We start from the raw sequence: 12894 nt of genomic DNA on the forward strand, positions 1-12894 counted from the left end.
CGTCGGCATCGAACGACAAGACGATCAGGCTCTGGGATCCGGCAACTGGGGCGACGGTGCAGACACTGGAGGGCCATATTTATGGGGTGAGTGCGGTGGCGTTCTCACACGACGGCAAACTGCTGGCGTCGGCATCGAACGACGAGACGATCAGGCTCTGGGATCCCGCAAGTGGGACAACAGTACGGATGTTTGAAGATGTGGGATATCTGTATCACCTCCAGTTTTCATCGAGTGGAAAGTATCTGAACACTAACCAGGGTTCATTACACATCCAACTGCCGACAAAGAAAATGTCGCCGTCACTAGTCAAGACCCAACGACCTGACATCTTCTGCAAGGATGAATGGGTGTCCATTAGCGGTGAACGAAGATTGTGGCTCCCCCCAGACTATAGATCTATCAGAGCAGCTGTGAACGCCAACATCCTGGCACTGGGACTCCCGCATGGCCCGGTCGTCTTTATATCGTTCTCCTTCGACCACTTAACCAAGGCCAATACTGAAAAATAACTCGGCAGTCCAAGTGACTTGATATCTTCCTCGGCATTTTGACGTTCTACAGAACGCGAATTCAGCTGTTGACACTGTACAGACACTGAGCCGTTGCGCTTTATGAATCTGACCAGCGTCTCTCATCTCACGCTTCCTCTGTGCTTCAACGATGTCTTCATAGCTCATGACTTGGCATTTCCAATCATGATAAATTTGCACACTGGAACGACGTCATGGGTACACAAGAGCAAAGATTAGTGACATAATCCTGTGTCGAGTCATGTATTTGGTGCCAACAACTATGACTCGTGTGCCGGAAAAAGAGCTCACCGAAAAATAGTATATTTTCCTAACTTTGCTGCCTTCGGAGCCTCTGCGACTCTCCGTACACATCGTCTTCGTATTCAGGGTCATTGCTTCTCATGCCCATGGCCATACGACGGTGCGCATTGCGCTGTTTACCGTTGTTGCCGCGATATGTCGTGTCGTACCCTTGGATGCGGTACCATGACAGCTTCTTGAGTTCGAACAGGGCTGGGTCCTCCTTGATCTTTTCATGGTCAGCCGGGCCCCATCCGCTGCCGTGTGTTTGCTCTGGAAGTGAGCATACATGCTTCCTTTGGTGAGCACGATGTGGAAGCAACGGGGGCAGGCGAAAGGATCGTCATCAACGACCGATCTGAGCGTCTTGGTACGTTGTGTAGGACCCGTGGCTGGATTGTTGGTTGGAGTCGCAGGAGACGAATTGACCAGGGGAAGACCACCGAGGGGGCACCGCGGATGTGGAGGAGGAGGAACAGCAGCAGTGTTAATGGCTGTAGGGAGAGGTTGCATGGCCATGGGCATGGCGGGAAGAGGCAGGAAAGGTGCACGAACAAGACGGGGACCAGGGACAGAAGCAAGAGGAGCCTCAGGGGCAACAGGACAGAGGAACAAGGCTGGGTCGAGAGCGGGGGTGAGGGCGTTGTTGTTTCCAGCTTGAGGTCCATTAGCTATATTGTCGTAGAATGGGTTGGATGGTAAGGACTCACCACCACCAGCAGAGGAAGAAAGAAGTCCGAGACCCAGCTTGTTGTCGACCGTTGCAGCAGCGCGATCAGCAATTGCTGCGAAGTCGTCGTCATCAAGAGAAGGGTATTCAGAGACATTTGCCTCTGTAGAAAGCCCCGAAGGGAGGAGAAAACTAGCACCACCATTTTGGGGGTCGTTTGGCCGAGAAGCAGGCTCGAGGAGGTTGAGTGATATAGGGCCAGCCACCAAATCGTCACCAGAGAAGCTGAGAGAAGGAAAGTCTGAGGACGCAGCGCCACCATTGCTGTTGTCGTTACTTTGTTGAGACGCCATTGCCCAGGGTTTTGGTGAGACTTGGGTGACGCGAGAAAGAGGAAGACAGAGACGCAGCCTTGCGCATAGAGGAGGGGCCAGAGACACGATGACCGGCGAGAACAAGGCTGTTGATAGTGCGTGTTGTTGCAAGAAGTTTTCGATTAACGAATGGAACGTGAGCGAAGGTGAGATTCTAGGAGTGCGACGTTTTTTCGGCATGGCACCGCATCGAAAAGGTAGTGTAATTGTCACATCATTCACCATTCAATGGGTCAGGCAATATATCGACTGCCTCCCCTTACATCCGCCGCCGTTTGCGACGGCGAGTGAACACAGCAGAACTTTATTCCGCGATCCCATCTTCCCTTGAGGCCTTTGGAACAACTAGCGACTGAGTCTCAACCCACGAACCAAATGTGCAGATATGCTTTGTTGATGTCGTCCGGACAATGGAATCTTCTATCCACAGTGTATTGTCCGGCCTTCGGTGGCAAAAGACAAAGGACAAAGACATAGAGCAGCGTCGGTGTATAATAAATAGGAAAGAAAGAATACACAGAATGACATGTCAGTCAGGGACCCCAGCCTTGCGTGGATGGAGATGTGCATCATGGAGCAGAAAGGGGAGGAAAGGCTGAGCTGGGGCCCGAGCAGCAGACTTGGTTGAAGAATTCTGCCATCTGGATTTGGAAGGTGGTCAATCATGGCCGTCGATGATACGCTGGACAAAAGACCTAGTGCAAGGAACAACATTAGCATCAGCATAAGGTAAGAATACAAAGCCAACAAGAATCATACCTATGTTGCTAGGCTGAGCTTTTTCCCAACTATATCTTTTGTCTCGAGGATTTACTTCCACTCTCGCTCAGCCTTTTTTTCTCCTCTCATCAGGTATCAAGGGCTCAAGCATCAGCGAGATCATTGCAGAAAACATCAAAATCAGGCCTTGTCGCGTCCATAGGAGGTAATTAGTCCAAGCGTGCACCTGTTTTTGGCCCCTGTTGTTTCCGTTCTGCTGTTTGTGATTGTATTTTTGTCGGCCACTGTGTTTGAGGCTCAGGACTTTTGGCTGTTGGAAGCTAGCCACGGACCAGACTTCATCGCTGATATTCCATCTATTCTCAACGCTTCAAGCCCAAGCGTCTCCGCTCGTGCCTCGCCATGGGATCTGAGGGATGCTTCTCTTGCTCTCCACGACGACAACTGCGTCGGGAATGGGTAATGGGATGAAGGACCGAGACTGGCGGTTGAGCCATGGGAGTGAGGAAGTCGAGTCCGGTTGATGTCGCTAAGTGGTACGCGAGGATACGGTGGAACGTAGAGTCACCTCGGCGCTTGATACTGTGTGAGTTCTGGGTGAGGGTGAAGGATCGGTGTTTTGGGTGTGAGAGGGTATTCGGTTCCATATTGGATATATATGCTGTGTGTTTTGAGCATGGCAAGGGTTTGACTTGGGATCTGGTTCGGGTCCTTGCTGATGCTGGAATGTATTCTTTTGCGCCCTCTTGGAGACATCGGCAATCTTATTCTTCCAGGAATATATCTCCACGTGGAAAATAGTAAGAGAGTGGAGAAGGATGCGATGGAATGTAAGGGGCTGAGCTTTGTCTGAGACATTGATACATCAGGCTTCCGGCGACTCTCAAATTGAGGGTAAGGGAAACAGGTCCTCAGATGTTGTATAGATCAATTGCTGGGAAGGATAGGCCGGTGAAGAAAATAACATTCATGAATGCACTGCACACAAGACAGTGTTGATTTCTATGAGATGTTTTATCTTCATTGTGATAATGTGAGAGAATGCCTCTCACCAAAGGCAGTGAAAACTCAGTTCATGTCAACAAAGCGCTTACATCAGGGCATCTGAAATCATATCTATGGGTGGGAAACCGAAACTGGAGTATCACACTATCTTCTGCAAGTCCTCGTCTTCATTCAACCCTTAACTCGGTTGTAGTTCCATGATACTTCCCAAAACTTGATTGTAATGTTTGAGACAAATGGTTCAAGCTGCAGGAAGCGCAATGCACCAATGCAACTCGAACTGTTCACGCTGCGTGAATCCTAGCGAAGCGCTCCTCCAATTCACTCTAGTCCCACATGACGTTCACACAGCCCAGCTGGACAAATCTCTTGCCCATTTTCAATAGCAAGGCATCTTCCGACTTAGCTCCATACTTTGTCGAGGATGTGGAAGTCAATTGTGGGGTCAGGTTTGGAGATCGATCCAGGTACGGGAAGCTGCAGCAGAAAAGATGTCGTCGAGATGGAAGAGCGCGTCTTGTCCGGTCTCGGTGGCGGGAGCTCGAACCCGAGGTAACGGGGAGGAAGAGGTGACTACAAGCTTGTACTTATTGTCGGTACCAGGTTAGCGAGACCTTCCATGGAACCAGCACCGGGCTTAGTTTTGGCTGCAAGAATACCAGTGACCTCGATCTTCTTCGGCCTTCACATATTTGGAGTGCTCACCCTTGTTCAATTCGAAACGGAATTGTTTTTGCAAGACCACCAACATACCGCAAAATAATTTCTGACCGAAGCAGTTGCTGATCAGCTTTTCTTGGGTATATCGTTTGGAGGATTCCCTTCACTTCAAGGATTATGTTAATGAGGCTGCAGCATGCTTCGAAAGCGATGCCTTCCCTAAGAACGAGGGTGTTATCACAATCGAAAAGGACTGTACATACCATCTCGGTTGATTTTCCTCAGCACGAATTGTTGTGTTGTAGACGAGTGTGAGATACTTGAAATGGAGGAGAAAAATGATTGGAAGGAATAGCACGTTTGTGTTGACCTGAACAAGATAAATAAGGTGAAGGTATTATGAGCAGTGACTTGCAAGGAGGCAATCCTAGACACAGCCAAAGCGGGCACTGCGTTGAAAGACAAAGATTCGCAGACGTCTACACATCATCTTTGGCAAACACTTTGACACTCCTTTCAGCAAAAAGGATGAAGGGGAGCACTGGCCCAAGAGAACGAATAGCAGACTGCAAAGGAAACATTTTCTAGCAGATTCTAAGAGCAGTTGTAAACAAATGGTATGGTGAACAAAGGAGGGAGTTCGAAGGGACGAGGCCGAGAAAGAGTCCCGGCCGAATCTCTGGAAATACTAAGAGCGGCAAACAAGTGGCTGATGAAGATCTGGAATACCTGCCCGTGTTCGAAAAGGATTGTCTCATATGTGCTCTGAAACATGAGCATTGGTGTCATGTTCTTCTTGTCTCTCCAGTACGGCCAGGCTTTTGTCATGCTGCCGCAGGCCAGGTAAGTGATTTGGAATCGGCCAGGTGGCATGATCAAGAAAATCGGCGAAAGAGTATCATAGCTCTTCATTGTCACTGCCCTTCCCTCCTCTTTTATTCCCTGCTGCCACAGGAGATGTCCCAAGCCATGAGTGTTCCTCACCAGTTATCCAAGCGGCGTTGCGTAATGTTCGATCGTAGACGGTAGTGAACCAAATGAGGACATGCTAAGGGTAGAGGACTCCATACTCCTAACGAGATGCACAGCATAATGCGATGCACAAATTCGGTCGACGCCTCGTAATTTCGCCTGGCGAAGATGCGAAGTTGGTGGACGGAAAAGTAGTCGAATCACTTTACGCGTTAAGGGATCTGCGCGCTGATTGGCGGAGCCGACGTTCTACGGTTTCTCCGCCGACCAGGTGTCGGGAATCTTTGTTGACACGAACTGCAGGCCCGTCAGTGCACCAGTGCACCGGGGGTCCGAGCCGACCGAATTGATGGATCTCTTCTCAGCCGGGAAAACAAGAAACACAAATCCTCTTGTACTGACACTCGGACCTTTTCTATTCCATCTGCCACTATCACTGTCACCTGCTGGTCTTGGATTTTCCTTTCGAGACCGCTTCGAGCATCCAGTGGCCTGGCTCACCAACGACACTGCCTGCGCAACTGATCTATCTACTCATCTTTCACCTGACATGCAGCCATGGTCCTGCTGGAGAAGCAATGGGTGAATGTCCAAGAGAAGACATTTACAAAATGGTACGCCTTTAGCCACTCCTCCATCGCCAATGGCGGCTTTCTCACTTTGCCAGGCTCAACAACAAGATCGCCTCCCGTGAAGTGGCCGTCAAATCTCTCGTGACCGACCTTTCCGACGGAATCATCCTCATCCATCTCCTCGAAATCCTCAGCAATGAATCTCTGGGCCGATATGCCTCCAACCCAAGGTTACGGGTGCAAAAATTCGAAAACGTCAACAAGTCGTTAGAATTCATCAAGAGTCGGGGCATTCAGATGACAAACATCGGCGCCGAAGATGTGGTGGATGGAAACCGAAAGATTATTCTCGGTCTGATATGGACACTTATTCTCCGGTTCACCATCTCCGACATCAACGAAGAGGGCATGACCGCCAAAGAGGGACTCCTTCTGTGGTGTCAACGAAAAACAGCATGTTACGAAGGAGTCGAGGTGCGAGATTTCTCGACTTCATGGAACGACGGCCTCGCTTTTTGCGCTCTCCTCGATATTCACCGACCCGATCTCATTGACTTCGACACCTTGGATAAGTCGGATCACAAAGGAAACATGAAATTGGCGTTCGATATCGCCACCAAAGAAATCGGAATTCCCGATTTACTCGACGTGGAAGATGTTGCCGATGTCCCCAGACCGGATGAGCGTTCCCTCATGACATACATCGCCTACTGGTTCCACGCATTTAGCGCCATGGAAAGAGTGGAAAATGCCGGAAGACGCGTGGAAAAGTTTGTCAGCAATATGCAAGGTGCCTGGGAAATGGAGTCTGCATATGAAAAGCGCATGCGTGCACTGCTTCAACAGATCCGACATCAACGACAGTCATGGCACAACTCGAGATTTGAAGGGACATACTCGGACGCCAAAGCGCAAGCCAATGAACTGGCGAGCTACAAACGGAATCAAAAGAGAAAATGGGTGGCGGAGAAGTCGGACCTGGCCGCTCTTCTCGGAAACATCAAGACAAAGTTGTCCACCTACCGCTTGCGGCCATACGTGCCACCAGCCGACCTGCGACTTGAAGTGCTTGATCATGAGTGGGCTACATTGGGCACCGACGAGCACGCACGAAGCAAACTGATCAACGAAACGATTCGAGATATCAAAAATGCGTTGAGACGAAGTTTTGCCGACAAAGCCAACGACTTTGCGCTCACTCTCAATACACTGTCTCTCGCTGTGTCCGGGCTGGAAGGTGATGTTGAAGACCAACTGCAGCATGCACAGCGACTTTCGGCCAATTTGGCACCCCTTGAGCAATATCTGGAAGGAATAGCTGTCCTTGATGAGAAGTGCCAGGAAGCCCACATCGATGAAAATGATTATACCACTTACACGTACGACGAACTGTTGTATGAGTTGAGTTTGGTCAAGACCAGTGTGCAGAAGAAGCTGACCTTCCTTGAAAACCAAATGGTCGCACGAAATATGACGAATCTGACGCCCATTCAGCTGGAGGAGTTTGAATCAGTGTTCCGACATTTTGACCGCGATGGAACAAACACGCTGCAAGAATTGGAGTTCAGTGCAGCGTTGGCCTCTCTGGGATTGGTGTATGACGAGCAGGAGATGCACGAAAAGTATCTCGAGGTATGCTACAACGGTATCGACCCATCCATGTCCCCTGTGTCTCGAAGACAGAGAGAAAGCCGGGGAGTCGGGTTTGAGCAATTCATTCGATTCATGGTGTCCGTGACCGAAGACCAAAACAGCGCCGAACAAGTATTCCAGTCATTCCGAGAAGTGGCAGATGGAAAGCCATATGTCACCGAGATGGACCTCAGACATTCATTGATCCCTGAAGACCTGATTGAAGATCTCCTTCACAGTATGCCGGAACACAGAGGTCCCGATTTGGAGGCAGACCGAGACGTCCCCAAATATGATTATATTTCCTTTATGCAGGGCATGATTGGCGATGGACATGGCAACACCAGCGAGAGGGACGACGAGAGGAGCAGAGCCAATGGAGTCAAGACTCCTACCACCCCCAGAAGATAGGATCAGTCCGATTTCTGACTTTCGGTTATCATTTGGATTTTCCTTCCTGCACAGCAGCGGTGTCGGATAGGAATGGAAACAAGCAATTCCGGCTGTCCTCCGTGGAAGATGGCCACGTCGACAAGAAATACATTAATAGTACACAATGGGCCATGAACAAGGGATGAACCCGTTTGTTATTTCTACCTCAGAACGTGCCGACATAGGAACTCCGCCCCAGGAAGACCCGAGGCACAGTAGTTGAATCCGCCAATCAGAACACCAGGGACCTGGGATCACTTCCCGCCTCGGATATCTGCCCAAAGACTTCGGTTTTCTCCTCCTTTCGTCGGTTCTTGGTCTCCAGCGCTCAGTAAAGACCTTCATACAAAAAGTTCGTGTCCACAAACATGGCCCAAACCCTATCGGCGCTGTTGTTGCAGACTTCCCGAACCCATCACCTTTTCCCCCTGCGTCCTCCGTGATCCTTCCCAGTTTCTTTTGAGGTCGCCATGCCTCGCAAGACTGTATACCTGCCTTGCAAGGACTATGAGCTCCCCGATATTGACCTATTGACACTGATATTCGGTACGTAAACTTCCCATTCTCTCAATGGCCTCGATCTGCCCTCTGACATCCCACACAGAATCTCCGGAGGCGTGGACTACGGAATCAGCCATTCTTCACGCCGAAGCGGCTCTTCCCAACAATTGCATTACGAAGGCTCAGGCACGCGACTACACCATGAGAATCGCGTACCACCTCCGGCAGTCCTACGGCATCGGCGCCAATGGACCCGGTAAAGACGTTGTCGTCTGCATGTCCTCGGGCCAAATCCTGCTGCCTACCATCTTCTACGGCGTAATTGCCGCCGGAGGAGTCTTCTCAGCCGCAAGCTCAAGCTTCACATACCTTGAACTGGCGAGGCAGATCCGGCAAGGGAAAAGCAGGTTGATAGTGGTGAGTCCAGACTGCAAGGATGAGGCCGTCAAGGCGGCCAAAGAATGCGGGATTCCGCTTGATAGAGTCCTGGTCTTGGAGAGCATGGGCGGGAACAGAAGGCTGCAGGATGTCCTAGGCAAAGAGAAGAACTATGTCGAAGGCCCAGGCAAGAAAGAAGAAATGATGGACTGGGAAGCCATCACGGACCCCAAAACGCTGAAAGAACGAGTTGTCTGTCTGCTCTACAGCAGTGGTACAACCGGTGTACCTAAAGGTCTGCCCATCTGCCCACCCTGCTCAAACTAGACAGAACACCCCGGCTAACGAAATCATTCAGGAGTCAACGTCTCAAATGCCAACCTTGTCTCCGAAGGCTTGATACCGCAATATCTCATCCGGGAATTCTTCAATCGCCAACGCCGCCGCGATCCAAATTACCAATTCGTGTACCGCACCCTAGCACACCTCCCAGCCGCCCATATTGCGGGATATCAAGGATACGTAAGTTCTCTCAAACCTTATATCGGGATCATCGAGACAGGTCTTGCTGTTGCTTGGCTTGACCTTATGCTTTTCCTCTGATACAACCCCTATTTCCTCCTCAAGCCAAGGATTCGTTGCGAAATTACACATTTCGATCATTTAGATGATTTCACGAAGTCTACGTCGTCGAGATGAACTATGGATACAGTCCGACCAAGGGTCGCTTTAATCTGGATTTGAAATTCCTCTCTCACTCCTCCAATTTGCTTGACCACGTGGCTGATACGAATTTGGAGAGAACAACAGTTCGTCAACCCAGCCGTCGCCGGCGGACCCGTGTACTGGATGCCGAAATTCGACTTTCCCAAATTTCTCGAATACAACAAGAAATTCCAAATCACTTTCTTCTTCACCGTACCGCCGATCTATCTATTAATCGCAAAGAGTCCGCTGGTGACAGACCAGTTCCGGACGCTGGTACATGCGGTCACGGGGGCGGCGCCGATGGGGCCGGAGTTGACAGCGCTAGCGGAGGAAAAACTCGGGTGCAGTATTAGCCAGACGTGGGGACTTAGCGAGACCACGGGCAGCGTGACGGCGATGCCGTGGGATCAAGACGATAAGACAGGCTCGGTGTCACCTTTGTTGCCGAACACGAGGATGCGCATTGTGGATGACGACGAAAACGACGTCGAAGAAGGACAGGAAGGCGAGTTCATCATGCAAGGACCCATGGTGACGACGGGGTATTGGGACAATGAGAAAGCAACCCGTGACAGCTTCACAAGGGATGGTCAGTGGTTCAAGACCGGAGATGTCGGCTTGGTCAGAGACGGCATGTTCTACATCGTTGATCGGAAGAAGGTATGGACCCTCTTTCAAACTCTTTGCCGTTCTAGACCGCTATTAACGCAATCTACCAGGAACTCATCAAATACAAAGGCCTCCAAGTCGCACCCGCCGAGCTTGAAGCCCTCTTGTTAAGCCACAACCTCATCCTCGATGCGGCCGTCATCGGCATCCCTGACCCCAATGGCTCCGGTAACGAACTTCCCCGCGCGTACGTCGTGGCAGACAGGTCCAAGATCTCCGAGGAACAGATCAAGGACTTTGTCAAGCAGAATCTCGCGCAGCATAAGCAGTTGAGAGGTGGCGTGGTATTTCTGGAAGCAATACCGAAGAGTCCGTCCGGCAAGATTCTGAGACGGGAGTTGAGGGAACTGGCGAAAAGAGAGAGGGGCGCACAGGGCTCGAAGCTTTGAACGTTGATGTGGATGTGGATGGCTGGAAGGGCCTGGGGAGGTGTATATTTATGCATTCCGGTCCCGGTAGATCGAATTGCTAGATGACAGAGGATAGATCAGCGCAGGCAAGACGCGACACAGGGCACGGATATAAATAAATTGTGGTATTTTTACAAAATAAAATTATCCTATACTTCACGGGGTCTCCGTAGAATCTTCTGCTCTCGTGCCTTTTACACAGGCTACCCGTATCTGGTGTCGTTGTTGACGCGTCTTCTATCGTGATGGGAGGATACAAATATCACGCTTCATTTAGGATGTCGCTATTGAAAGCCTTGTCCCATGGTACATCAAGCCGTGATGATGCTGGTTGCCTCACAACCGCGGCTGACGATTCTGCTCGGGCGTGAAGAACCCTGGAATATTCCCCAAGACTGACAATCAGGGAAGTCGAGAATGACGAGCCGGGCTTGACGTGAGGTTATGGGTCCTTTGGCAGAATTATCGCCGTTCTTGGGCGTGGGCTGCAAAAGTCATGCTCGCAAGCACTATCATATCTTCCACACCTTGACATTGTGCGGATTTCTCGAGATGGCATGCGCAACAATCTTGCTGACGGCGCCTTGCTCTTCCCTTCCATTCTTCCACTCCTTTGGTCCAGCAAGGTAAGAGATGAAACCTGGAGGACCAGAGATGAGGATCTGACGCTGTTCTTGCGGTGTGGCATATCCAGTCGTGAAGTCCTTGTCATCGAATCGGGATAAGGCTCGGAAAACAGCATCATCATCGATCCAAGTATCTTCTGCGTTGACGAAATATTCAACGGTGACTTGACCAGGATATTTCTTCTTGAGTGCCTCCAGTTCCTGCACAATCAAGCCCTTTTCTTGCGATACCGGAGGTGTTGGCTTTGGCTTGGATTTGGAGAATAACCCAGACCAAGTTGGTTTGGGAGGAACAGATTCAGCGGGCGGAGCATCGCTAACACCACCCAAGCAGTCCTCTCGCATTCTGTTTGCCCACAGGATGTGTAGTTTTCTGTCCCGTGAATTGTCGTCTCCTTCTGTCTTGTTGCCCTCCAAGAGCGCATGCGCAATCTGCAGGGCGGGCGCGATACCAGTGCCACCTGCAAAGAACACCACTTGTCGCACCTCCGGCGTCAATTCATATTCCCAATTGGGCCCCCTCATCGCGATCTCAACTCCGATGGGTAGCTTATGTAGATAACTTGAAACCTCGCCGTGAGGATCGTTGCGGATCAGGAATCTCAACGTCTCCTCCTCTTCACCAGCACTCTCATCAATCGGTGGTAGAGGCGTGTATGCCCTCACAATCTGCAATTGCGGCTGTTTGAAATGGACATTCCAAATTCCTCGTCTCCAAGCGTCTTTGTAGAGTTCGAAGTTCGCCGAATCTTGTCTTGGTTGGAGGTGAAATATGCTGGCGGTCGAAGAGACTGGTTGTTTTGCGACGAGCGAGTACGAGACGAAGTAGTCGCCTTTACGGCTGAAGCTGTATATCTGCCAACCTATAAGGACAGCGGTACCAAAGCAAGTTCCAAGAACGATCTGGCGGAACAGAGGTTTTGACCGGAAGGATTCTCGAGCATTGAGAAACTTCCGTGTCCTCTCGGGAACAGTGGAATTGTAGCGTGCACTACATCTCAAGGAGGGTATCTTCGAAGCGTCTTTCAAGTTGCGCGCTGCTCTGATCGAGCACTTTACAAGCATTGAAGGCACCGTACAGCGCTCTATCGGTGGGTTCAGAGGATGATCACCTTGAAGAGAATTGTGGTAAAGACTGCCGAAAATACACGCCGCTTTAACTCTCTCAAATACTTTAGCCTGGAAGCAACGATCACGTGGAAGGCTATCAATAGACAGGCTCAGTGCCGTGTGTTTCGCCCTTCCTCTCTTCCTTGGACCTGATATCTGCATTTTGACTTTCGCGCGGCCTTTCGTCCTCCGTTCATGATCCACATACGATTGCCTTTGGAGGCTGTCTGAAGTCACCTCGCTAGCCATTCCCCATATCTACCTAGCCTGAGCCTGCGTGGTCGTCCCATCCCAATCCACCCAACATCGTCGGTTGAACACTATTGGCGCTCATCGTACACGATATCATGGCGGATTTGGAAGAGAGTCCACAGAACCGGCAACGTGCTGGAGAAGACCTCGTGGAATTTTCCGAACGAAAGCGACGGAAGTAGGTGAGAGTGATGCCTGCACCATCAGTGACCTCACTCCAGACGACGAGGATGGAGAGTTGCTCTCTGATGGCGACAAAGTGGAGGCACCAAAGCCGAAAGAAATCCGAAATATCTTGTTTGCCGAAGCTCGACGACACTATACCCGCAATCTCAAACATGTAACCACTTTTCGAGAAGTTCTCCAAGATCTTTACGAATAAGATGCC

General features: G+C 50.5%; 5 protein-coding genes across 5 annotated transcripts in view; 3 read left to right on the plus strand and 2 right to left on the minus strand.

Moving 5' to 3' along the window:
* Z518_00513 (uncharacterized protein) overlaps positions 1 to 196 on the plus strand; it is a gene marked incomplete at both ends in the record, with an annotated part of 3864 nt that extends 3668 nt beyond the window's left edge. The window contains one exon of the mRNA XM_013421115.1: positions 29 to 196. Coding sequence (XP_013276569.1) covers positions 29 to 196 — 168 coding nt within the window. The remainder of the gene's footprint in view (positions 1 to 28) is intronic.
* A 647-nt stretch (positions 197 to 843) lies between these two features.
* Z518_00514 (uncharacterized protein) lies at positions 844 to 1838 on the minus strand (the record flags this gene model as incomplete). The annotated part of the gene is made up of 2 exons (XM_013421116.1): positions 844 to 1072; positions 1105 to 1838. 2 exons carry the CDS (start codon positions 1836 to 1838, stop codon positions 844 to 846), a joined length of 963 nt encoding a protein of 320 aa, XP_013276570.1.
* A 3936-nt stretch (positions 1839 to 5774) lies between these two features.
* Positions 5775 to 7831, plus strand: Z518_00515 (uncharacterized protein; the record flags this gene model as incomplete). The annotated part of the gene is made up of 2 exons (XM_013421117.1): positions 5775 to 5830; positions 5884 to 7831. 2 exons carry the CDS (start codon positions 5775 to 5777, stop codon positions 7829 to 7831), a joined length of 2004 nt encoding a protein of 667 aa, XP_013276571.1.
* Positions 7832 to 8322: 491 nt separating this feature from the next.
* Z518_00516 (uncharacterized protein) lies at positions 8323 to 10497 on the plus strand (the record flags this gene model as incomplete). Its single annotated transcript, XM_013421118.1, has 5 exons — positions 8323 to 8398; positions 8457 to 9026; positions 9090 to 9253; positions 9542 to 10099; positions 10159 to 10497. The coding sequence occupies 5 exons, from the start codon at positions 8323 to 8325 to the stop codon at positions 10495 to 10497; spliced, it is 1707 nt and encodes a 568-aa protein (XP_013276572.1).
* Positions 10498 to 11030: 533 nt separating this feature from the next.
* Z518_00517 (uncharacterized protein) lies at positions 11031 to 12209 on the minus strand (the record flags this gene model as incomplete). Its single annotated transcript, XM_013421119.1, has 1 exon — positions 11031 to 12209. One exon carries the CDS (start codon positions 12207 to 12209, stop codon positions 11031 to 11033), a length of 1179 nt encoding a protein of 392 aa, XP_013276573.1.
* Positions 12210 to 12894: the final 685 nt, after the last annotated feature.

This window comes from Rhinocladiella mackenziei (genome assembly GCF_000835555.1).
Source record: "Rhinocladiella mackenziei CBS 650.93 unplaced genomic scaffold supercont1.1, whole genome shotgun sequence".
Taxonomy (NCBI): domain Eukaryota; kingdom Fungi; phylum Ascomycota; class Eurotiomycetes; order Chaetothyriales; family Herpotrichiellaceae; genus Rhinocladiella; species Rhinocladiella mackenziei.